The following is a 25,555-nucleotide window of genomic DNA, read 5'->3' as shown; positions in this document are numbered from 1 at the left end:
CCCCCCCCCCCACACACACATAGTAAAGTGGGATCAGGTTCTGTTATATCCCCAAGTCATGTTCTTCCATATCAACCTAGGGGTGGTTATAGTCTGCTTGAAATGCAGTCTGGAATGTGATCATGGTAATGTTTTAACAGTCTTGGGATCACCAAAGCTTTTTGGCCATGATGGCTGGGCACTAATAGCTGCCTTTCATTAACTGAAAGTATTCAGCTCCCTCACTGCCTAATCTGAGCCATCCATCACTTTGACTTGTTTGGACTCAGTATAGCTTGGGGACAATAAACAGTTTTTCAGAGCTCCAAAGTGCTTTTGTTTGGATAGCCCAGTGAATAAGTTATCATTGGATGACTTTCCCTTGGCAGAGGATCCTGGGAGAGGTGAGAAAAGAACCAGAAGAAACTTACTGTGGTCAAAAGACTGAAATGGCCCCGATTATCTGTTGCACCAGCCTGTGCCTCATGTGGAACTTCAGGACAAGTGAGGCCAGGTTCTCAGTTCCACTGCTTGTTCTGTGAGGTCATGTTGGCACTGTAACACCTTTGCTGACAGCCAGCAAGATTGCTGCGTTGCAGCTTATCTCCCAAAAGAAGCATTAAGAAGCAGTAGTTTCTCACTAATGAGACCAAGCGCTCGTGTGTCACTGCGGCAGGGATGTCTTCTATCATGATGTGCCTCTGTAAATAAGCAACGGAAGCTTACTGGAGGTCTTGGAGACCTCACTGCAGTTGGTGCTAAATCAGATGCTGTGAGCCTCAGCATTCAGACAGGGAAGGCAGGGGTAAAAAGCTCTGGAAACGGCTCCTTTCATAATCCAGCCTCGTGGCTGTGACTGTCGGGGGCGGGGGGGGCCGGTGAATCTAGTTAGGGCAGTCCTGGGTCTTTATGAGTATTTCTTGTTCATGGCACTGCCAGCCATAAGAGCTGGCAAAAAACGAGTCCTTAAGTGCTGGCCTCTCCAGGGGGCAGCAAGGGGGGCATGGCAAGAGAGAAAAGCTGTCATCCTTCCTGTCCACCAAACTTCTGCCATTATCCTATAGCACATTTCCACTAAGCCTTACAATCCTCTTGTTTGCATTTTTCTAGCTATGGAGGAGAGAGCAATTCAGCGGGCAGAACGAAGGAGGAAACTGGAAGAGGCCAAACAACAGAAAGAAGAGGAAAAACTGGTAAGGAAAGGAAAGTGGGAAATGAAACAGTCTCTTTCACACCATTCAAATTGGAAGAAATGCTGTTTAAACCCAATAGAGTCAGGGGCTGGGAAAAGGACCTTTATAAAAAATGAGGATTTTTATGGCTTGTGAGAAAGCAGAGGTCCAGCACACATTAAAACAAGCCCTGAAGTTATTCCCGCACGTGCATACAGTGACCCCACTAGCCTTGCCATATCACAGGCATGTGTTCATTTCCTTCCCATTGCAACTCTAGAAATAGCCTCCCTTACCATCCACCACCACCTCTTTTGCACCTACCTCATGACCATGACCCTCTTTGCCAGGGATGGGAAGAGTGAGAGAGCAGACAAAGATTCGTTTGATTGGACTTGGCAAATGGTGGGTTTTCCCATCCCCTATCTTTCCTGTTCAGTCACATCAGGATATGCAGCTTGAGGACATGCAGTCTGACCTAGTAGAAAATCCTACATATTGGTTTATAGCAAATCTCTGCTGAAGCTGAAAGATACTGACAATGTTTGTGTAGTTAATATACTTAATTCTGTGATATACATCCAACAGAGGAACCTTCTACGCTTCAATGCATTAATCACTGAGATATTGATACAAAGTTGCATTAAGATTAGAAAGCTCAGAACTGAGGTCCTAAAACAACCAATATTCCCTCCTTCTCTAAGTAAGAGGGATGCATATGTCTATGTAGAAGGCTGAAACAAGCTTTAGAGAACATTTTAACCATAGGGTGGGCATGCAAGCAGGAAGGTAGGTTTCTTTGACTGCACTTGCCACAGTCTGAGAGATTAGGACACATGATCATAGAAATCATGCATTGTGGTGTGGTTTTTTAGGCTTTTGATGCATGCATGAAGAGCTAGAGCTTTGCAAAATGAAAGTGGGAGTAGGTAAACATTCAGAAAAGGATATTGTGCCAAGTATGAGCATTGGTAAAGTAAAACAACTTCTTTGATCTTCAGTGTTTGGGGGAAAATATAATATTTGAGCACCTGTAATGCTGCTTTTGTTGTAGAAATAAAACTTCACAGCACAGACATATTCCAGGGGTTCAGTATGGGCTTCAGCAGTCAGGTTATCAATAAATAACTTAGAGCACCGTTTAAATTTTTCAGGAAAAAAGTGGGCAAATATTATAACTTAGGGCAAAGAAAGATGGCCATGTGTAGATAGTAGAAGGAACAGTCCTTCCTCTCCCTTCCATAGTTCATTGCCCAACACAGATCATATCTAGCATATGACAAAGTCTGCTTTCTTCTGAAGTTTCAGATACTGGTCAGTACTAGAGGAATACCACTTGCCTGGTATAGGTTAAGAGGCCTGTGTTCCTCAAAAGGTCACATGCACTGCATTCAATTTTACTTTAATCCATTTTCTTCTTTAAGGCCCAGCTGAAGGCTAAAGAGGAAGCACGTCAGAGGAAGGAGGCTGAGGAAAAGAAAGCGCAGCAGGAAAAAAGACAAAAGGAGAGGAGGCAGCAGAAGCTGGTGACCAAACACTTCACCCATCTCCCCCACATTAGCAGGAATAGGGAGGAAGAGCCACTACCTGCTATGTAAAACAGCAGTGTTTCATACCACAGCACAGCTATATCGACCTACCACCTTCCCCTTTTTTGGCCATCTTAGTAGAAAGGCTGTGAACCGAATGTGCTGTGAAGTATGTACTGTCTCTGTCTCATAAGCAGGTCCCAGCTGGTGGATGTTCACTGCTGAGGTGTATTCATAAGCCCCTGCAGTGGCAGCATATCTGGCCTGCTTCTTTCGGGTTACTCCTTCCACATATGTCTCCCTCCAGCATACACAACTATACCAGTCACAAACATATGGCTTAAGAGTAAACAAGCCTGACAAAGATGTATCAAAAGGCAACTTTCCACTTGAAGAATATGCGTATCCTTTCCTTGGAACCAGCAGTATCCAGCAGTGTCACGCTACGAAGGTTTGATAGTAATAACTGAGACAGTAACGTAATAAAAAACCCTATGTTTACTTCCTCACACAAGCTCTTAGATTAGTAACATCCATTAAAATAATGCAATTACTGATTTAGAAAGGATAGCCTGAAATCATCGATTACTGATTTAGAAAGGATAGCCTGAAATAATGCAATTACTGATTTAGAAAGGATAACCCGAAACTGTCAGTTACTGCACTAGTAATTGGAAACACTGCTTATCACTACCTGGAAGCTTTCTTGTTCACTCTCTTAGTGGGAGGGCTCTCAGCCTCGAGGAGTTACCTTAACCCAGCATCCCAGGAAAAGGGGGGCGGGGGGGGAGAAATACTCACAGTCCAGCCGGAGAGGATGGTCAGGTCACGTTCCCATCCCTGCTCAAACTCTCCTAGCTGCCAAGTCTCTTTTTATACAGCTGGGGCTCTGGGCAAACACTGCTTTTGCTGACCTCTGCGAGTTTCATAATCACAGGACTGTTTGTCTGCTCGGGAGGACCCTGCTAGCCAGGCAAGACCACAACACCTCCGTATTGCTTCTCCCCTCCCTGCGGGTCCATGCAGATTCCTTGGCCTTGTCAGGCGGCAGAATTCTTTAGCCATTAGCTCTTCCAGTCTGCAGCCATGAGCATATCAGTTCTTGTGCATACCAGGTGGCAGACTTCTTCAGTCCTGTTAACTCTTCACTTGCTTGACAAGCAGCCTAGGAATAGCCTCACTTCATTCTTCTTACTTGGAAATGAGCTGTCCTGATAACCCAAATAGCACTGCACTTGAAATTCTACAGGGATTTGACCTACAAGTGCTGTTCTACTTAAATGGAGAGTTTTAGGATGTTTGACCTTCATCGCTGAGTCGCAGCCAAAACTAATATCATACAGTTACATAATACTCACATCCCTCCCTGCTGTTTAGGCTGGAGTAAGTGGTAGGGTCCATGCTTAAACTCGATCATTTTTTGTACAGATGTTCAGTTCAGTTAAAAAACAAACAAACAAACAAACAAACAGAAATCTGCCCTCCTCCCCTCTTGATGAAGGTCCAACAGGAGAAGATATTGTTATGTCAGCATTGTTGGTAGCCACAGATGATGTGAATGTTCTGCTACAGTAACACCAAACTGCAGCACTGAGGAAAGGCCATGTGTTCATGCATGGTCCATGGAAATGTCTAGAAATGCCATCATCTTTCCTGAGGATTTCAAGCCCAGAGCAAGACAGCTTGCTCTGCTTTCTACCACACAGCTGACTTGTTCTAGTATATTGGGTCAAGTCTGGTCTGCATTGCTAAATATGATGCAAATTCCTATTTCCTGTCAGGTCAGGACCTCCAACTCCAATATGACAACCTACTTGTGGTTAACACTGCTTAACATCTACTGTAAAGTAGATGTGAATTAAAACTACTGCTCATTGTATTATAGAAAGAACTGGAGAAGCAGAGAAGGCTGGAGAAAGAGCAGCAGCTCCAGAAAAAGGCAAGAGATCACTATGAGAAGGTGCTGCTGAGAAAGTTGGGATTGCTGCCATGGAAGAGGCTTAGGGAGGAAGCCAAGGAAAACCTGGTGGTAAGTGCTGAGGACAAAGGAAAGGACTGGTGCTATAGGAGGAAGGGAAAAGGAGTGGATGCAGCAGTTAGAAGAAAAGTTAATAGGCTCTAAAGCCAGATAGAGATGGAAAAAGCAAAAATTCACCCTGCACACCTTGTCCTATATTAGTTCTTTAAATCAGTCCATTTGACAATAATTGTGAAAGGTCAAAAAAACACAACAGTGGCATCCCCGTTTATAGCTGCTTAAAGAGAAAGCAAAAGGACAGATAAGGGAATGGATTTCAAGTTAATGAGAAGAAATTGTCATTTGTTGGCCTCCATTTGTTTGCAGTACCAACTGCCAAATGATTTGATAGTGATAACACAGTGGTATTTAGTTTAGTATAATGCTTCAAAAAAAAAAATCTTTGGAGTTATATGATGTGAGGCTGTTCTCTTGCACCACAGCAAAAGTAATCAGTAAGATACTGCTAAGCCACTGTAGTTATAGTAGTTAGCACTGGCCCATCACAAGGGCTTTCCTCGGAGTCACTGCTGGAGCAGTGTTGGCCACTGCTAGAAGCAGGCTACCAAAGGCAATAATCCAGTGGTGTGTTCTAATGTGGCCATGTCTTCAGTGCAGAAGAGCAAGCAGTAGCTTCTGAGAATTTAATGCATAAATATTGCTAATGAAATGTTTCCCTACACGACTGAGTTGGCATTCCTTATTAGAGGTGGAATAATAACACTCAACCATGTCCTGAAAATTTAGCCAAAGCCCAGAGTTGAGCTGGCAAGCTTCCATTTAAGTCACTAGAACTGAAGTTACTTAAAGTATGCAACCAAATACACAATGCCTCTGGCTGGGAAGAAGTGGAGGGATAGCAGCTGCTCCATAAGTCCATCCTGCTGTTCAACACTATGGACCAGGCTGGCCTGTTAGCTCCTGTTAGCAGCTGCTGCTCCTTTCACAACAGGTTAAACTGTCTATTTCAAAAGGATATTCTCCAGAAGTGACCAGTGTCACTGCTGGGGATATGCAGAGGCGTGGTAGGGAGATTAGTCTTGTTCTTTATGCTGCACCCTCTTTGTGGCAACCTACCCAAAAATTACTGCAGCTGTCAGATGTCTGCATTTTAGGGGCCCCGAAACTGAGATAATTTTCCAGTGTATCCAATTTTCTGTAACTGGGGCTTAATAATTGGCTTAAAACTAATCCAAGTAACTCCAGCTGCCTTATCTGCCCCCTTTGCCCAGGTCGCACAAAGGCACCATTGCTTGGGCCTGCAGAGGAAGTGCCTGATAACTTGGCTCCAGCACACCCAGGAAAGCCTCATGGAGAAGGTGTCTCGGGCTGAGGCCTTCTGTTCCCTCACATTGCTCAGAACGGGCTTCAGGAACTGGTTAAAGGTTTGCCTGCACCAAATAGTAGAAATGATACGAAACCAGCCAGCTGCTGCCATACTGCCCCCTCACCACAGCCCCACTTCACTCAGTGAAGTGCCCGCAGCCTGAGTTACACTGCCCCACTTCCAGCCCCATCCTTCCCTTCTTCAGAGACCTTTCGTCTCTCCACCCTTCTCTTCTACCCAGGGCCCTGTCCTACCTGCTGCTCCCCACCTCCACCTTTTAGCTTCCTCACTCTGCTCCCTGCTGATTTTCCTCCACTCTTGTCCCATTATCCTTCACTGCCATTTTCTCAACACTGCTCTGTATGTGCTTATTGAGCTGGGGCCTGGGAGAAGGAAGCCATTCTCACTTCTTCCTCTGTCCTCGTTCCCTAGTACAAGGATTATCTTTCCACACTGGAAGAGAGAGTGAATACCCTCCGTGCAGCCTACCTCAAGAAGAAGTACTTCTGGGCATGGTTTGATCTGATTGTGGAGGAAAAAAGCGCATTATGGGAGAAGCTGAAGATTGCTACTGAACACAGTAACAAGTAAGTACCTTCCCTTGCCAGTGATTCTTTTTACTTGGGTTTAATACACCCTATAAAATATTTCAGAGATTTTGCTTTTGACAGAGCAATGATCTGCTCCACAAGAACATGTGAAACACTGTCCTCTACTACTGGTATTTTGCTTCTGTGACATGCACAGAAAACACCGGCAAATGTTTATGGTGAGAATTCCCATGCAGCCTGGAAAAGGGAGTTTAGTCCTTACCCTTCATAGGGCTTTTACATTTGCTGAAAGAGAATACAGTGAAAGGGGATAAGTGGCTGAAACTTTCTAAGCTGATTAGCAGATCTGGCCATGCAGCTTCTGCTAAGAGCTGCCTTAGGAAAATCTTTAAGTGTAATTATAACAAGCCAAATGATTGTACAGGAATTACACTGCATTGTTTTGTCCACAGTGGATGACTCAGTTTACAAATCCAAAGTTGACCAACTAGAAACTCCGCTTGGGGAAACTTCCTGTTTCTGTCATCATCAGCCTGATTTTGCAGAAAGAAGTACGGCACATAGTTCTATTCATCATGACCAGAGCTGAACACACCCAGTTCACTCATTGTCCCATAACTGCATTAGCTATGCATTTTAACAGGAGGAAAAACAATTAGCAGAATTGCTATTCTGTTCAGCAGAAAACAGAATCCCATCCACCTACCTGTCTTAATGAATGCATGTCAGCTGCATGCAGTCATGTATAGGCTGTATGGGTGCATAGCCCAGACAGGATCCACAGCACCTCAGAGGAGGAATTAAAAGAAATTCACCTCTTATGTGGTACAGTGAACCTGCTCTAGCTTGCTGAATAAGTAAGATCAGAACAGTACGTGATTTAACCCAACAAGGCAGCAGCAAACTGGAGGACTTGAGGAGAATTCAGACAAGGAGGAGACTGGATTCATTCTACGTAGGACTTCACATTAGAAGCATAATCACTTATTGTTCCTCGTTATCTCTTCCTCCACTGATTGGTGCTACTAGAAGGCAGTTCAGACCTTGACACGGTAAACTGCTCTTTAGAAGGGACTGTTCCCCCACATAGGAACCCAGGGCAAGGCACCTCTGGTGGGGTGCCTAAAATCAGGTAAGAATCGAAACCTATCTGTCTGTACTCTCAAGTGATTGGTCTGGACTGAACAAGCCTGCTTTTTCCATTTGTGCTTCTCCTAAAGCAGCTGCTTTTGGAGACCCCATTTAGCTTTTAAGAAACGTCTTTCATCTTCAGAGTGCTAAACAAACAAAAGCTAATGAATCCTCCCAGAGGGAGGAGCAAAATCCTCAGGGGAGAGTGATAGAAAAAGGCAAAGTGTTATTTTTTACCTAGGATGATTGATGTATTAACGAAGTAGTATGCACACAGATGTTTAACACGTCACAGCTCTGATTAGCAGCGGAAAGGACAAATCCCACAAGTATTTTAGGGGAGGTCATCCTCCTCACCCCCCCCAAATGGAAGAACTCTTTTCATTACCTGGCACGCTGAGGACTTCATCTTATCACTTTGTTCTTTGTGTCCCCAATTTCTCTAAGGAGACTCATGCTGAGCACATTCAAGGCTTGGAGGCAGTACCCATTACTGATGAAAAAGGAAACAGAGAAAGAGGAGAGGAAGAACCAGCTACGGAGAAGAGTAGCTGAAATTCTCCCAGACTTCCAAACATGACAGAAGATGGCAAGCAGTGGGAAAGGAAACAAAAGGATAGACTGTTCAGTGCTATCTGCCTACTGACTGAAGCAAACCCAAGAGGAAGCCCTGTCTGATGCAAAGGGCAGCCTTACACCTGAGCAAAGCTCCCTGTGGCCACTGCAGTTGTTAAAGTTGGTCAGACTAAACTGAGGATATATGGAAACTTGCCTGTTGGTTTCACCCTGCACTTGGTCTCCAGGGAGGCCTCCCAGTGCAAAGTCTCCCTAGGAATGCCTTGGCTCATGGTAGTGAACAGTACTAGGGCCTAGGTAACCAAAGCCCAGCGTGGGGTGTGTTTAAGGCCAAGTGCACTTCCACACATGGGGCTGTGGCACTGACACCAATCTGCCTTTTTCATAGGAAGCACAGAACTGACACACACTTTTTTTCCTTAAGCAGTAACCTGGTGTTTTTCTGTTACCAGTCCTCTGTAGGGTGAAGGCTTGATCAGAGAGTGAATAGACTTCCTTGTCAGCTGACCCCTGCTAAACCCTACAGCACACTTGGCCACACAGTGAACAGGTTCTAGCCAACTGTGCCAGGAAGTCTGGATGGGAGGAGGAGAGGGAAGAGCTGTTTATCCAAATCATATTTGCTAATGGTCCAGGTTACAGCATCCATGCATGGATAATCTAAAACCTGGATGCTTTTTCGAGGGAGAGTCTAATTTGCAGTGCTGGCCAGCTCACAAGCATAGTGCTTCTCTACTTTTGGTGACAAAGTGTAGTATCAAATTTAAGATCCTCTATCTTCCTGTCTGTCACTTAAACTTTTTCTAGACACGCTGCCTGTAGGATTTAAGAATGCATTGTGTAAGTCACGCTTGGCCTTTTTGCTTGATCTAACACCTCCAAAAAAAGGGAAAAAAAATCCAAGGAAAAGGCAGATTGTACTTTTTACACAAGTTAAAACTGGCATGATTAAAATGAAGGCTTCCTCATCACTGTTTAACCTTAACTTGCAGCACGGTGCAGGTACTGTAATGCAGCTAAGGTGCAGCATGTTTTGTCTTCTTAACAATAGCATAAGGGAAGAATCTGGCATTACTTCCCCATCACAACAAGAAGGGTAAAGTTCTCTCCAAAAGCATATGGCTGCATGGGGAGCACTTAAGTAATGCGAGGATGAAGATAGTTTACCGTTATCTAATGCACTATGTGTGCACTGAAAGTTCCCAATAAACCCAAACCTGAGATGAGCACAACCGAGCTGTCAGTGAAAGCATATTAGAAGCTGACTGAATGGCACTAGACAGAAGGCCAGGGCCAGGAACCTAGACTGGCGTTAAGCACTGCTAATGAAGTGGTTCAGAACAGTTCAGATGCTCAGGTACCAGCAGCAGGCTGCAGAGCTTTAGCTTCAGGAATTGGTTCTGCAGAGAGCTCACAGCAATCTGGTCAGAGAGCCTCCCCTCCCACACAAGCTGAGCTGTCAAGCAGACTCCTAGCGCAGTACTAAAGAACTAAGACTGTCACTCCCAGGTTGCTTCCTACAATCTCCCTCCCATCCATTAACATTCACTGTCTCTCAAAAGCTGATTACAGACCCAACCACCAGTAAGTCAGATGAGCGCATTATCTGAGTGCAGGGAGCTGAAGGTGCCTGTGTGGAGTGTAGGCGAGTACAGAAGGAGACCATCTGGCCACATTAAAGGCAGATTGTGAGAGGAAGCTACAAGCTGAGAGGGAGCTGAGTAACTTGGCTTGCAGGGAAGAATGGGCACTGCAGAAGGGTAGTATCTTCCACAGAGGATTGAGCCAGAGATGCAAAAAGAAACAGAACTGGGCACTAAACTAATTCCGCAGTGCAGTTTGCAGACTTGCTTGGTGCTAATAGCAGCAAGGATGGAGTGGCAGCACAGCAGCAGCAATCCCCCTAGTATGTTCTCTCCCGTAGGAAATCTCTCCCACATTCCAGGAACTAGTTAGGCACTTCCGCTCTTGGGTTACTGAGTCATCTTGACTCTGGCACAAGGCTGAAGTGGGATTGAATCTACCTCTCCCACCTGCTAAGAGTGCCCCAAACCACTGTCTGTTCAGGGGTGCATCCAAGTTACTGAACTGCAGACTCTTTACCAAAAAAAAAAAAAAAAAGGCCACAGTTGCATGTTTTGTCCTCTAGGCCCAGACCTCCCACTAACTTCAATATCCGCTCACCATCCATGAAAATAATGCCTCATGTGAAACACAACTCCCTACCTCAAACATGAATCAAAGTCAACATTTGCTTTTGAAAACTGGTCTTTGTCTCTAATACCCTTAAATTCCAGGGTTTTCTTCCATTCATAGTAGTTTTGATAAAGGTTCTTCTACTATCTTGGAATTGCTCTTCTGCTAGATGGTTCCAGCAGCAAGACGCCAAAAGATGATCCAGGAAGAGCTGTACTTTGACACTCATTTGTCCCTGCCTACTGCTAATCCCATGCTAACATGGAGCTAAAGCCCCAGCTGGATCCAGCTGTGGGATGGGGATATTATTCAGTGATCAGGCACATTCATGCTGCACCCAGGAAGGACCAATGGAGAGTTGAGAAGCCCCTTAGCTTTTCCTATTAATTCATACCTGGCTGAAACAACTTGTACCTCCTTGGCAGAAGCAAGGCTGTGCCCAATGATGCCATTGGCAGACTGTACAGGACACCCCTAAAATCCCTTGCATGATGTTAGTGTTTTGCAAATTAAAGCTCCAGCAGGAGAGTGATGCACAAGTGTCAGACTAAGGAAACAGCTTCAGCTTACAACTGTGGCAGAGCTTCCCTCCCGCTTGAGCACCTGGTTAGATGCAGATGTCAACGCATTAATGCTGGCCATCAGCGCTCTCTCAGCTCAGGTTCGCTTCTGCCTGCCAGCTCCTTGCTTTATCTTAGCATAAGAGGGAGGTGGCTGCGTAGACAGACATACCTCCTGCAGTGGCAGGGAAAGGAGGACTTTTTACTTTGGTATGACAGCAAATTAAGCACTGTGAAATGATTGCAAACTCCCTTACTCTCCATCCCCATACTCTGCCAGCACCTGTCCTGCAGAGGTCTTACATGCCTCCCCAATAAACCTTGACCCCTGGAATGTCCCCCCTCCCCCCGTTGGCACACTAGTCTCTTCCTTTAAAATCTCCCAGGCCCTGCTCAAACTGGGTTTGAAACAGTACCCAACATATTAAACCATTCCCTCTTGCTTACCCCAGGCTCAACCTGCTTACAGCAAACAAGACTAGTTAGGGACACCAGTAGTTAGCCTGGACCCTGTGTACCTTTGTGTTAATAGCACATGAATCACTGCAGTCTGGTCCACAGGTCACATGTTCACAGGCCTGATGTATGTTAGACTCCAACAGCAGTACAGCAAGCACCCTGGCCTTCCCCAGCACATGAGCTGCCACTCCAGACATGCCCCTGCTGCGTGGAGGCAACACAGCAAGCCACAAGGAAAAGGGAATAAAAGATGGAGAGAGACAGTAGTCTCAATTGTCCCCCTCACCAGCACCAGGGCTGACTAAGCTGGTGGCAGCTGGAGCATCAGAAGTCTGGCACCATTCTGCACACACTACTCACCCAACTACAAATCTGGCTTACTGCTGGTGAAAGGTCCTTGTTGTCAACAAGTGCAAACAAAGTCATCTTCAAGGTGAAATAGCTGAACGGACAACAGAAGTGCCACCCAAGTGAATCAAAGCAGACTTCTGGGAACAGTCAGAGGTATCTGCAATCCTCCTCATTAAAAGTCATCTTGCCTTTCAACAGATGTCTGAGATATCGACAGCATCAAAGGATACGTCTCTTCCCACTATCTGCACAGAGATTATCCATGTCATTCCCAAACATGACTTAGAATAGAGTTTAAAGAGGGGGGAGAGGTTGTTCCTTTTTGGGGTTCTGGATGTATTGTGTGGGCAGATGTATGAGGGAGAGCAAGACACAACAGCGGCCAAATAGTCTATGAGCCTGGTCAGACATGGGCATGCAAAATCTGATAGAAGATTGCTCTTGGGATGCAAGATCCAGGTTCAAATCTCTACTAGCAGGGAATAACCCCACTTTCTAGGGCAGTGAGAACTGTCAACAGGTCTCAGTTTCATCCCAACACAAACAAACCCAAACGTCAACTTTGCAGAACAGCAAGAACTCTTGTTTTCTATCTTCCCCTTAGTCTGTTGCTCCCTTATTCCCACGTCCACCTCACAGCTAAATAACCATAAGATGATGGCAGCTTTTGGTCACTTGTCCCGGCTAAGTGCGCTGGCATAAATTAACAGGCCACTCCACACATCATTTCTAATAATTTATTTTGATAGTTGCATTCATCTGGAAACACTGGATATGATGCAAAATGGACATGCCCACCCACCAGTCCTTTCAAAGGTCACAAATATATTTCATACCAATTTTCTTCCTAAAGTTTAGTGTGGAACACTTCCCCCTCCCCCCCAAAAAAGCACCCCATACCACTCCAAGGTAAACAATTCTTCCAGAGCCTGTCATTCTTATCATTAAAAAGATTTTCATAAAGACACGATCTTGAGAGGCTGAATTCCCACATTTCAGAAAGAACCTCATTGTCCCCAGGCAAGATTCACTGTACAAACATCCTGGTAGTGGAAGAAAGTTTTAGGAAAACTTAAGAGTTCTTCGCCAAAAGCAATATAGGAAAACACATCCATAATCACACACACTTCCTGCCTTAACGAGGCAACGTACATTCATATAGAAGAAAGTCATCAAGCACATGGTTAAGACACTAGGCAGTGAGGCAGTACCCATTTTTATCTCTAGAAGAAATTTTACACCAAATGGTTTAAGACACTTGAAAGCAACCTACTTTGAAGAAAAAAGCACCATCATAGCATGAAGGCTGAAATGTGATTAGGAGTCAGCACTGACTCAGACTCACCAGTAACTTCTGTTAATTGAGAACAAGTGGAGAAACAGTTTACATGAGGACTGACTTGCCTACAGAAATGCATGATTTAAGACAACACAGTTAAGATAGAGTGCCAAGCTACCATTCACGGGGTGCATCTAATGGTGCACAGTTCTTAGTACTGTCACCAAACAGGAGGATGCTGGTATTTGTACACAGAGCAGTTAACACTACAGTAACAGTGACATCAGAACCCTGGTCCTTTAGGAGTTGCCTTGCTCTACAGAAGTCCATACTATTTGTAGTAAACAGCAAATCCCTTTTAAAAGGTCACGGTTAAAGCAGGATGAACTCATTTCCAAGTCTGTGTGGAGAAACACCACGGCTAGATATTACTGAAGTCCTCCCCTGCTTCTGACTAGCTCTGGGTCCTCTTTTCTCATACAGAGAGAACTTTTAAAGGGCCAGAATTATACTAGTTTTTTCATTGTCATATGTGTGCATGGTGCTTTACAGGTAAGACACTAGTCCTTGCCTCAAGGCCACACACCTAATCTGCAGGTCATCTGTCCAAGGCAGCCTGCTCCTTGTGCACTTTGCCTCCCCGGTTGCTCCAAACTACCAGGCAGCTACTAATTCAGCACTACAGGAGAAAGGGCCTGAGAACTGACTCTGTTTGCCCTGCCACACTGCACTAGATTTTAACATTTTTCTACCCGTGTGGCCAATATCAAGACCAGTGAGAAAATATTCAGGGAAGAAATTGCCCTTTGGAGCACAAGAAGTCACAAGAACAGCCCACCCTCAATATAAATGAAAAAAGCAAGTGCTACCCTTCAGGGGCTAATTCTCAGGGCTATTAAAAGGAGAGCTCTGAAGTGCGACTCTGAAGCTTGGAATGCTTCTGCCCGTTTAGATAGCAACATATTCCATTACATTGTGCTTTCCAACTCTCAAGGCATTCACAAGGTAAATCCTCTCTGGAAGAAGCCAGGATGGTAAACAAAAGTAGTGGCCTTAAAGAAAAAGTCAACATTGCTATGCAGGTTATGGGCATGTGAACTCCCCATTTACTGGAGAATCAGCACTGGATTCTCCTCCTACAGACACCCAGCCTTGCAGCCATTTTAATGTCCTGACTGGCTCCAGTTCTGCCTGAATAGAGTATAAAAATGAAACTTACTTCAGCACTTTACTCCTGCTATATTAGAGAGGGCTTGACCAAGGTATAGGCAGGTTAGATTAGTCCAAGATCCTTGGTTCCTAATTTGCACTCAAAGTCCATGCTGCCTATGAGAATGCCACTGTGAGAGTCTTGCTGCGAGTAGTTCAAATGAACTCTCTCATGTCAGAGCGCACTAAAAGGCAAGGGACAAGGCTTTACTGACATACAGGCTTCACAGGCATCTCCAACGAGTGAAACGCTTCCAAAGCTTGCTCAGCTCATAGGCAAATGACTAACTTTTGTGCATGTAACTCACAGGGACAGAAAGGTTGGCTACTGCCACTGCAGGGGTTTGTTTAGCCCAGAAGGTCACTCTATCTTCACCTTCCCAAGTGCCAGCAGAACAGAGGGCTGGGAAGATCACAAACCTGCCAACCCACAGCATCCCTGTCTCCAGAGTTGACAAGCTCTCAGGTCATCTCAGCAGGTACCACAAAGTACATATGTGCAATGGAAATATTTGCAGCCAATACATGCGGAGGTGTGGTCTTTGTGTGAAGTTACTCTCCTAGGGTCAGGCTCCAGCTTCAAACAGTCAGAAAGTCATGCTCTGCTGCAAGAGGAAAGGTTAGCACAGTCCAACTGAGTGCCTTTTACTTCACACCAGGGCCAGGGAAGCAGTCAAAAGTCTCTTGATTATGTTCGGTTGGAAACAAGAGGCAAGAGAGTTGTCCTTTACCTCCCCACATAGAATTGCTCACCAGCCAAGAGGGAGGAGGAAAGAAAGGACACTAAATAAGTCGGTAGCTGTTTCTGCATAGCTGCATTCCAAGTGCAGCTGCTCCTCAATTATCTGCTGGTTTATAGAAAGCGCAGGTGCCACTTGAGAAAACTGATCAGTACAAAGTGGGACAAGGTTTTTACCTTAAATTGGAACATGTAATAAGAAGCATATGCACCAACTATGGCAGATCTCCAGGGATCTCAAGGGACAGCCCCAGCTCTGCTACTTTTTGGCACCATGCACCATCCATCTACTCTTCAGGGATAATGTGCAGCAGTCCACAGGGAATTTGTATCACTCAACCAACCTGCCCCAGCTGCCTGCCACCTGAGGGGAGTTGGGGGTAACTAGGATGTGTGCACGTGGCACATGCATCTAAAGATCAGCAACTAGGACAAGGCTCTTCCCACTGCTTCTGCGTCTTAGGCCTAACCCACAACTCTTGTGCCACAGTTCTAAGCTCTTCCAGCCAGGCCTATGATATTACTGTGGGGCCAAAGTACACAAAGGGCATTAAGAAGAAAAAAGAAAAAAAACAACAACCCCCCCCCCCCACACACACACACCACCAAAACCTTGTGATTTCAGCTGAAGCTTGAGTCCAGGCAAGAGGACAGTCACCAGCTGCAGTGGAGTGCATGGCAATCCTGCAGGGCACACTTAATATGTTCAGTTACCCCCAAAAGCAGCCAGCTCCAATAATTCCTCTCCATTTCTGTACTGCAGACTGAACTGCTCCTGGGCTTCCCAGCTCGAGAAATGCGATCTACCATGGGAGATCAAGGCAACTCCACAATGACTGGGTGAGAGGAAATTGGATCACTATGTTATAGCAACCCAGCTGATCAAGGTGCCACCTACTAAAAATGCCTTTAGCAGAAGGTAGTTCCCACAGACTCCCTTCTCCTTCAGAGGGAGGGAGAAAGGTGGTTTCTGTAAAGCAACAGTAACATCAGACAGAAGTACGTTTTCCCCTCAGAGCCATTGTTCCACGTCACTTCAAAATATACCTCCTTTTTACTTGGCATATTTACCATACTGTCTCATGTCACAATCCATAATCAGAGCAGAAATATTTTGAGGGAGATGAGCCAAGCCTTCAAACCAGCACAGTCACCCTGCAGAAAAGAACTATGAGATGGAAGATGGCAGCATCTTCCCACCCAGTCAGAGAGACAGGGATGGAACAACAACTTTAGGGGTCAAGAGGGGGAGAGGATCTTGCAAAGTCCTACAGAAATGTTGCTCACAAAGGCACTTAATACAAGCACTAGCATGTAAACAGCCGGATGGAACAGAAGATAGAAAAGAGAAATGCACCAGAGAGAAGAGAGCTGCTCACTTGCTGCCTGGACAGTGCTCTTTCAGCCAAAGAGCCAGGCTCCCACAATAGTTTCTCTGTCATCTGTATTAAAGTTCACGTCATCCTCCTGATATCTCTCCAATAGTGCATGTAGGTATGAGCCAGAAGTTCCTTAACTTCTGCAGAAACCCATGGGTACTCTGAAGTCCAGCAGCAGATTTCTCTTGAAGCCAGAGCTCACACATAACAAAAACCCAGTTCTCAAAACCTTGCGCCCTTCTTCGCCCTGCTGAGCTGCGCTGCACAGAGTTTCCCATGGTGGAAATGGGCAGGGGGCTCCTTCTCTGTGCATATGGCTTACTGCTTTCTGCATCCTATTGTTGACTGACAGCATGCGAAGAACCATTCTGCCCAGGAAAGCTTCTGACGTTGCCAGTGACTGGATGGGCCGCCCATACACTGACCTGGGATGGAAGGGGGGAAGAAGGAGTCCTAGTGGAAAGAGCCATTCCCCTGCTAAAGAAAGTCAATCAATATGATTTCTAGAAAAAAGGGTGTCACACTATGTCTTCAGCAGAGCGCTGTGGAGGGGGTGATCCCAGGCTCAAGAAATGGCCCCAGTTGCATAGGAAGCCCCGGTTATACTGGCCAGTGTCTATCACTAACCCACCCAGGAGCCTGCGTCCAGTGTTGTCACGCAGAGCCAGACGAGCTTCCCTCTCAGTCACGTTGTAGCTGATGTTCAACAGCTGGATAAGGAGGATGTATCCCATGCCAGCTGTTACAATGGCACAGTACCACACACAGGTGAACGACAGAGCAGAGCTGGCAGCAGGGGAAAAAGATGGGAAGGAAGCCATTTAGTTTAGCAGCTGCTTTACAATTACTTCCCCTGGCAATCACTATCCTTTCAAATCCCTGTCCACATCTGCCAGTGATCACACACGTTGCTTCTTTCATCAGACAATCCTAAAGAGCTTTCTCAAAATTAAAGCTTCATGGCTTGCTTAATGACAGCTCTTAGCACTACCACAGCCCCTCCTGCACAGTCCTCTCACACTAACTAGCTCTCTTCTCTTATTGTAGGTTAGGTCCCAGTGCTTTACAAAGGAAACTGTTGTTCACACTTCACAGACAGGGAAAAGGAGTAAAGAGGAAAGTAGAGTGACTTGCACAAAGGTACACTGTGTAACAGTGGCAGAGGCAAGCTCTGAGCTCAAGTCTCCCATGCTTCTCACCACCCTTCCAGCCAGACAGGTATATTAACACTGTCTGTTCTGAGCAGATAAACTGACGGAGCGACAAAGTCACCAGATAAACACTGATGGAAGAAAGGGAGAGACAGCACACTGATCCCAAGTTGTCAGTTTATCACCTGCAACTGGAGGCAAACATCTAAAGGGTGGATCTATATAGGACACAGTAAATAAAAGACTTCAAATCCCAGCTCCAACAACTTTCTGCAGATAAATACAGTGAGATCTCTCTGGGTCTCAGGCTCACCACCTTAGCAAAAGAAGTGATGCACCTCTGCCTTTCCAGACCTTTAAGGAACACTTTTTGATCAGGTTAGACAGGCAACAGCACTGGCCGGGAGCACAGAACGAGACAAAAGTAAGGAGCTAAGCTGCCTGTTCAGGCCCAGGTTCCCACCCCAGCTCTCTCCCAGACAGATGTCTCACCTGTAATCAGAATAGGCCCCGGGGCAGTAGAACAATGCCACGAATGGAGTTCGGCCCCTACAGACAGTGTCCAGAGTCAACACAATCCCATACAGGGAGGTGAGCATGAAGAAGGAGAGGGCAAGGATGAATGCTTGGTGGTTCTGCTCCCCTACGCAGCTGTTAATCCTCCAAAAGGAAAGAGAAAGATTACTTTGCTTAAAAGGAAAAAAAAATGGCTTCTCTTTCCTCCTCCCCTCCCCAAATTGTCAGAAAACCTGATTCCAAGGCCTCTCTATATGATGCAAGCTAATATTCAAACAAAGCTACAAAGGCACAAGTCAGTATGCCAGTAATGTGGTGGTAGTGGGCTTTTTGTCCCCCAAACTCTTAAGTGTTATGTCCTTAGCTGAGATGCCCATATCCCACTCCTCCTCAGTTCCATGGTTATGTGCACACAGGCAGCTTTGGGTTCCCTTTCCCCAAGAGGGCACCAGTGCAAGTTAACTGCAGGATTAATACTGCTGCTCAGACCAAGTAAAAAATAAACACTCCTCAAAACACTCCCATTCCTCATGTTAAGCACCCCCAAAAAATGCAAAAAAACAAAAACAAACAAACAAAAACACACCCAACAAAAAAGAGTAGACAGCCAGAGGCAATTCTGAAATATGCCTTGCAAGTTATCAGGTATCAAGTCATCCCACTTGCAATGAACAGCAACCTTACCTTTTAAAAGGGCGTCACCAAGTCACAAAAGCAGCCCTATCTGACGGGAACTGGAAAAAAGAAGTTTAAAAAAAAAAGGAAAAAAAAAGAAAATATGTAACCTCAGAAGTGCAAAACCTACCAGACACAGTGATGGTCCAGTCTTCTTACACACCTACCACAGAGCCGGCAGTGCCCTGCTCGGGCTGGTCTGACCAGCTGACATTTAGTGCACCAGTCCTTTTTTATCCCTTCTGGCTCCTCAGCTGACAGTCTGGAATAGCCTTTGGTCTCCCCATTCACAGCACGGCCACTGGTAGCTCCTGATGTAGTAACTCCATGGAGCCCATTAGAGCTCCCTGTAACTTTCTTGCTTGGCAAATCCATGACCTGGCATGATGACTTGTCATTGCTTGTTGCGCTGGGAAGGTAGCCAGGGTCTGTCTTGGCTCGAGATAGGGCTGCGAGCATAAGAATTAACCCACAGGTGAGAACAACCACTTGGGAATACCCCACATGGCCTCGGGGAACCACCTCCTGGAGGAATACATAGTACATGTAGCCCAGGGAGAACAGTCCTAGGCTTAAAAAGAAGAGAGTCCGCTCCTTCCTCCTGTGTGTGAGGTAGTAGTACCACAGCACCACCATAGGAAGACATGTCAAGATGACAAGTGCCAACAGGAAGTGCAGAGCCGCAACATGAAGGAAGACAGGTAACAGAAGAAGAGGTGGAACAAGGCTGATATTGATCTTTACAGCCCCTGTAAACCAAGGGACACGGACTCTGTCCGCAATAGTATCAGCAATTCTTTCTAAAGTTCCTGGGGGCAGGGATTTGCATGTCAACCACCTGTTAGGGAAGAACACAGATTCTTGCTAATAGACAATCATGCGCCCAAGATTTTTTCTCCTCCCATATCTCACTCCACTCTTAAAAATCTGTCATAAAGCATGAAATTCAACCATTTCCCTGCTGACTCACAGGAACTCTCACTCATTTCCCTCTTCCTTCTTTTATGTCTAATGCAGCTGGAAAGTTTCCCAAGGAAAATTGCTGAAGACTAAGAAGAGTCCTTACTCCATAAATATGAAGCCTTTTCTACCTTTAGCTTCTGTCCTTCCACATATGATTTCAACAAAGTCCCATCTCAGTGCAGAAGCCTAGCTACAATATTATGGCATCCTCAAAAAAGTCACCCAGCTGCTACAGCTCAAGCATGGGTGTCTTGGTGACAACAAGCAACGAGAGTCTGCTCTGTGGAGAAACACAGCCAGGCTCTCTTTTAGCCTCTGCTTTAGTTTTGGGAGGATTTTACACCTGAAGCAATAGCCAGGCACAGGCACTCTCAGGCTACTAAACGAAGCAGGCTTCAGCGGGACTGATCAGGTATCAGAAACCTAGGAAAAGAGGAAAGACCAAGGGTAGATGGACTTTCCCGCAGCGGTACGGGGCAGCGCTAGAGCCGTCGGGCGCGGGTGCGCTGGTAACTGCCGCGCCCAACGGTTTCCACAGCGCGAGCGGCCGCGGCACCGCCCGCAACCGCCGGGCCGGGGGGCGGCCCCAGCAGTGGCGGCTGGGAGAAGGGTCGCGGAGCCGTTACCTCTCGCAGCCCTCACCTCTCGCAGCCCTCGTCCAGGTCCTCACAGTCGCAGAAACATGCCACCAGGTGGTTCCTCTCCCCCTTCCGGTCAACGTACTCGCAGCAGCACAGCGGCTCCTCCATCGCCGCCCCCCGGCACCCCCTTTCCCCGCGCCCCTACCTCAGGCCCCCGTCACCGGGACGGTGCGGGAGCCCCAGCGGCCCGGGACGCCGCCCGCACGGCACCGCCGCCGCGGCAGCCGGCCCTCGCCGCGCCCCATGCCCAGGCTGCCCCGGCGCGGGCTGCCGCGGGCCGGTGCAGGGCAGAGCCGAGGGCTGCGCCTCAGCCCGCCGCCGCAGGTGCCTCCACGGCGGCCCCGCCCCTCGGCGGAGCCCAGCCGCTAATGGCTGCCTCCCCTTCCCCCGCGCCAGGCTTCTCCCGAACGCGGAGGTGTGCAGGGGGAGGAAGGGGCGAGCCCCCCAGCCCGATCCACCTGACGGCGGAACAGCCCAATACCCGCCAGGGAGGGGCGGGGCCGCCCGTGACGTCGCGGCACCTTGCTTAAAGGGCCAGCGCAACAGGTGGCGGTAGGCCACTACTGCCGTGGCCGGTGCGGGCAGGGCCACGCGGCCGTTACGGCGGTTACGGAGCACGCGCCCCTCGGCACTGGGAGAAACGCCAGCGGGTGCGTCCCGGCGGCACAGCAGCCTGGAGCCAGCTGTACATGCAGAGTGACCACGACTCAAGCTGTAAAGGATAAGATCTCTCTTAAAACAGACTGTAAGTGAAATATTATATACACACAGGCCTGTAAGCAGCTTTACTGCACAAAGGTTGGATGTACAGTGGCTGGGTAAACAGTTTCCCCACACAACATACTTTTTACCTACCCCCATTTAATATTTTGCCCCAGGGAGCAACATTTTGGGGTTAAAAGTGCACCCCTCCCCCCCCACCTACACTGGTATGAGAGCATCTCCTTAATATACTCCAGTTGCAAACAGAGAAGCCCAGCTGTTTGCACTATCAAAAGACAAAGATGCCAGTCAACACCTCCATATGACCTGCTCTGTAGGGATTTCACCCCTCTAGAAAGTTGCAGGTTTCCCTGACCAGGTCAACCCTACTTCTGATTTTTTGATTTAATCTCACTTCTGTCAACTTACTCAAAAAAGCTTGAAACTGAGAGAAAGCGTTTCCCCTTCAGGGGGCACCATGCCAGAGAAGTGAACAGTCCTTCACAGAAGGAAAATAATGGGGACTGAAATTTCTTTGGAAGAGCTAAAGGAACATATGGTGGAAGGAAGTCCACCAAATCCTCTCAGTAGCCAAGAGATATTTATCAAAGAGGTATCAGACACTTTCCTGTTTATTTAAACAATCTTAGAAAAAAAATCATCCTTAAAGATGGTGACTTGTTTTACAGGGTCCACATGTCTGAAAAGCATATAAATATCCTGTAGGTTTCAAACACCACCTGTTATTTTTCTCCAGAACATTTTTGATTGATGGTCATTTTTCAAGTCAACATAAGCTGAGATTGCATTGAATACAGACACAGCTCTCTGCTGAGGATGTTTACCCTTCCTCTGTAATTTGCAGATCAGTCAACATGCAGTACAACTGTCTTCACTCATTCACGCTACGACTTCAGAGCTCTGCACTGTTCACAAGAAAACACCCCAGCACACAAGGCCAGCCATGGGGGCAGATCACAGAGCTGTAGGAATGCAGAACCCACCTAACTTCCTCCAGAAACCTTTATTCTGTGCAGCTTTTGAGCCAAAATAGTAAGAAGTCCAAAGATGACAGTGACAACCCCTACCCCAAGTCCTCAATCACTCATCTTCTTTCTTCCGACATCTTGAATTGAAGGCTGTTGCAGGTATTAACTCTCAGTCCTGCCGCTCTGGGTCTTGTTCAAGTGATCAAAGCTTCTTTGGAGCATAGAAAGGGAGCTCTTTAGCTGTGAAGATAAAACCATCATTCCTCCCATAACTCTGCTGCAAGGATAAGAGGTATCCAGAGAATCAGAATGGCTCCCTCCTCTTTCTTTTAAAGATTCAGTGCGATTTCTTTTGGTGCAATTTTCTCTTCCCTCTTCCTATAAACAGTTGCCTATCTTAAATGACCTTACTGCGCTATCCTAACAACTATACTCTGTATAATTTATAATTACTAACAGTACAGTATGATAAAGTCTTAATACCCTGTTAGACAATAGCCCCCCCCCCAAAAAAAAGAGCTTATTTTGCTTATTTTAGTGGCTTAATTTAGTCATCATAGTTAATGCACATGGCAAATACTTTACGGGACATGACAGCCAGGCATGAATTTTGTTTTAATCCATGGTCCTCCCAGTGCATTTTGGGGCACAAAGTGTAATTAGATTACTGCACCATGACTTCTAGACAAAAAAAAGTGATGAGAGATGAAAAAGGTGGTTGAATTCTCACTCCATTCTTTTAAATGTTTCACTCACTGTGTGCTTTCAACAGGCATTTTAACACTTCAAATTGGGAACTGTTTGGGTGGTAGGGAGAGAAAGAAACGAAGAAGGTCAAGGAAATCAGGAAATTCACTTCTACAGTGAAATTTCCAACACTCAGAAGCTTTTGCAAGTTGTGATCAGAGTGGTTAATAATAGATTAATAGCAATTTTGTGTGCAAAGACACCTCTGAACATGAAATATCAAAAATGGCTTCTTTTCCTACCCTCCTTTAGTGCGTGGGAGAACAGAGCTAATTGCTGATGAAGAGGTACATGTGAACTCCCCCACAGCTTCCCTAATCTGATAGCTTCCTCTGTCACATTTTAAGATTTAAAACAAGAACTTAAAAATCAGTGCATCCATAGGTTATAAATAAAATCAAAGTCTGAATTTCCTGTCCTTCACTTGCTGAACTGCAAATTCAACCTAGGAGTTTAACAGTCCTGAATGTCAGGATCAGAGAGAAACAACAGCATCCCACAACATCAGTTTTATATAGCGTTCATAGTATGGAAGAGCCTGGAAACCACAGCATAAATCACTGGGGAGAAGGAGTGATAATTCCATAGCTACGGCACCCTCCGCCCCCCCTCCCCAAATATACACTCTGTATGTACATCTAGGAAGGTCATGGAGAGCAAAGGACAGGATAAACCTGTATGAAGAAACCTCATGAGATGAGCAAATACTTAATGCTATGCTTTGACTCTTCTTAGAAAAGAGAAGGATCATTTTTGAATTACTTCAATCTTCACTTTGTCATGATTCAGAACCGCATCAATGCATCTCATCAATAAATTTTACTTGACAGCTTTAAAGAGAACCAACATGAATATTAAATCTTAGTTTGGCAGGGGGGAGAGAAAGAAAAATCCATCAGAAAGATGAACATTGCCTTTGTACCAAATTCAAGCCTAGGACCAAACTGAAGTGAAAGTAGTTACAAAACATTTAATTAGCATCACAAAACATCAGTCAAAGGCTACAATCCGACAAGGGAGAAGAGTTAGAAACAAGAGTATCACCAGGAAAGATTGGGTGACCTACCTGCTCAAGCATTTCAATTGAGTCTCTCAGTACTCCCTTCACATGCTTAACTTGTTCCTTATCATATTGAGGGATCTCTTCTTTTGATACCATTTCTGGAGATAAGCTGAAAGAAATTGAGATTACATCAGAAGCACAGAACAAGCAGACCTCCATGCCTATTTACAAGCAATTTCTCTACCATTTCAAAAAACCCATCCTTTTCCAAAAGCCACAAAGAAGGGGTCTGCAGTTGAACTTCAAACCTAGTTGCCTTTGAGATACAGCCTCAGACCTATGTAGGCAATGGCCACCAAGGAAAGTGTGCGCACTGTGCCTGCAATTTAGTTTCCTCGCACTTAAAAGGACAAGATCTTTCTTCTGAAGGAAGTTACTTTAATGAGTTCTGGAGATCGCCCTAGGACAGTCACTGCACAACCTCCATACTCATGATCAGGTTATGTTTTTTTTTAAGCTGGTTTGCCAATACCATATCCATGAGAGGTAGCAACATCTGAGCATCTTTAAGTCCAAATACAAGAGGCACCTAACATGGAAGTTTGAGGGCAAAGGAGGAATTTAATAAGAGACTCACAAAACTGGAGGGTAAGAGAAGCTAAATGAATCTTTAAGATTACATTTGAGATTGTGTGAACCAGCATGATGTGAACACTTTGGTTCTGTGATCAGCACTATGATATTCACAGGAGATGAGTCACAGCAGGGTGATAATTGCAAGCTAAGGTTAACTCTCCCCAAAAAACAACTTGTCAAAGAAGTTTAGTGCTGCAGGATGCAGTCAGATATGTCACTGGATATCAGCACAGACCCCAGAGGGGCAACAAGCCCCAGCAGGTTTGAAAACTTATTGCCAAGTTTCATTGTTCCAGATCTATTTCTTTAGATCAGATTCTGGCATAAGCCGAGGAAGAAAGAAAGCAAAGACCAAATTCAACTTACTTCAAAGTGCTTTCTTCCTGAAGCTGGACATGATAGAGGGACTGAGCTGCATGCTCTATCTTTGACAGTTTGAGAAACAGCGTTATATTCAGCAAAACCAAGAGCAGCAAACTATACAGAGACAAGATAACAAAACTAAGTCAGACCGGGTTTAAATTGTTCCTCTTACAATGCTGCAGAAACAAGATCTGGGCTACGGAGAACTAGAAAGAAAAGAGAATCCCTCCTGAGCAAAAAAGACACAGGACAGTGCCATTTCTGGGGACATGTGGGACATGGGACAGTGCCAACAATTGTTAGCAAGTAGCTTTGTCATAGGTTGCTATTACTCAGCTTAACAGCAGTGTCTCTTGGAGCTTTTTAAACTAGAAATAAGTAAATACTAGAAAGTTGTTTTTTTGTAGAATCAGACATATGCCACCCAGCAAGGTGGACTAGTTTGGCGATCCAGCACTTTCATTCTGTGCATGTCACTTCCTAAGTCAATCCATTCCTCTCCCATACCTGAGTGCACCCATTCCTACATTGCAAATAGGCTAGGATCCTATCGTGCTACATGCAACATTAACATGCAAGCAAAATATGGTTAAATACAGATGAAGACCAAGATGAACTCAAGTCAAGCCGTGTTTTAATGCAGACAAGTACTTACAAGATACTCATTACTACAATGATGGTGGTGGTCCTACTTAGAGCATCTCTTTTTCTTCCT

The 25,555-nt window shown here is 45.8% G+C and overlaps 3 protein-coding genes across 15 annotated transcripts in view; 1 reads left to right on the top strand and 2 right to left on the bottom strand.

Annotated features, from left to right (window-relative positions):
* CCDC191 (coiled-coil domain containing 191) overlaps window positions 1–15,931 on the top strand; it is a 28,370-nt gene extending 12,439 nt beyond the window's left edge. For 2 of the 6 annotated variants that reach the window (XM_026082555.1, XM_026082551.1), the window contains exons 11-16: window positions 1,090–1,172; window positions 2,576–2,677; window positions 4,566–4,709; window positions 5,930–6,082; window positions 6,457–6,611; window positions 8,154–10,534. In XM_026082555.1, the coding sequence (XP_025938340.1) occupies window positions 1,090–1,172; window positions 2,576–2,677; window positions 4,566–4,709; window positions 5,930–6,082; window positions 6,457–6,611; window positions 8,154–8,286 (770 nt within the window). In that variant the 3' untranslated portion in view covers window positions 8,287–10,534. The other 4 variants (XM_026082552.1, XM_026082557.1, XM_026082556.1 and 1 more) reach the window with 4 other exon arrangements.
* Window positions 15,932–16,952: 1,021 nt separating this feature from the next.
* Window positions 16,953–20,508, bottom strand: ZDHHC23 (zinc finger DHHC-type containing 23). Its single transcript, XM_026082559.1, has 4 exons — window positions 20,402–20,508; window positions 18,927–19,634; window positions 18,098–18,265; window positions 16,953–17,240 (listed from the first exon to the last, which is right to left on the bottom strand). Exons 1-4 carry the CDS (start codon window positions 20,506–20,508, stop codon window positions 16,973–16,975), a joined length of 1,251 nt encoding a protein of 416 aa, XP_025938344.1. The 3' UTR covers window positions 16,953–16,972.
* Window positions 20,509–21,716: 1,208 nt separating this feature from the next.
* Window positions 21,717–25,555, bottom strand: part of GRAMD1C (GRAM domain containing 1C) — a 58,878-nt gene continuing 55,039 nt past the window's right edge. For 4 of the 8 annotated variants that reach the window (XM_026082560.1, XM_026082562.1, XM_026082561.1 and 1 more), the window contains 4 exons: window positions 25,496–25,553; window positions 24,844–24,954; window positions 23,905–24,010; window positions 21,717–22,331 (listed from right to left, as the gene is read on the bottom strand). In XM_026082560.1, coding sequence (XP_025938345.1) covers window positions 22,254–22,331; window positions 23,905–24,010; window positions 24,844–24,954; window positions 25,496–25,553 — 353 coding nt within the window. In that variant the 3' untranslated portion in view covers window positions 21,717–22,253. The remainder of the gene's footprint in view (window positions 22,332–23,904; window positions 24,011–24,843; window positions 24,955–25,495; window positions 25,554–25,555) is intronic. The other 4 variants (XM_026082563.1, XM_026082565.1, XM_026082568.1 and 1 more) reach the window with 3 other exon arrangements.

This window comes from Apteryx rowi, unplaced genomic scaffold (genome assembly GCF_003343035.1).
Source record: "Apteryx rowi isolate R43461 unplaced genomic scaffold, aptRow1 scaffold_581, whole genome shotgun sequence".
Lineage (NCBI taxonomy): Eukaryota > Metazoa > Chordata > Aves > Apterygiformes > Apterygidae > Apteryx > Apteryx rowi.
Note: the sequence above shows the minus strand (reverse complement) of the source record. Positions and strands in the feature narration are given on the sequence as shown.

Excerpts from the sequence above, each read along its gene's own strand:
- ZDHHC23 (XM_026082559.1), bottom strand. The coding sequence starts at position 20,508 with ATGGAGGAGCCGCTGTGCTGCTGCGAGTACGTTGACCGGAAGGGGGAG. Across the intron at positions 18,266-18,926 it reads CTGGACCATCACTGTGTCTG|GATTAACAGCTGCGTAGGGG; the intron begins GTAGGTTTTGCA and ends TTCCTTTTGGAG. Across the intron at positions 17,241-18,097 it reads GGGGCCTATTCTGATTACAG|CTCTGCTCTGTCGTTCACCT; the intron begins GTGAGACATCTG and ends CCCTGCTGCCAG.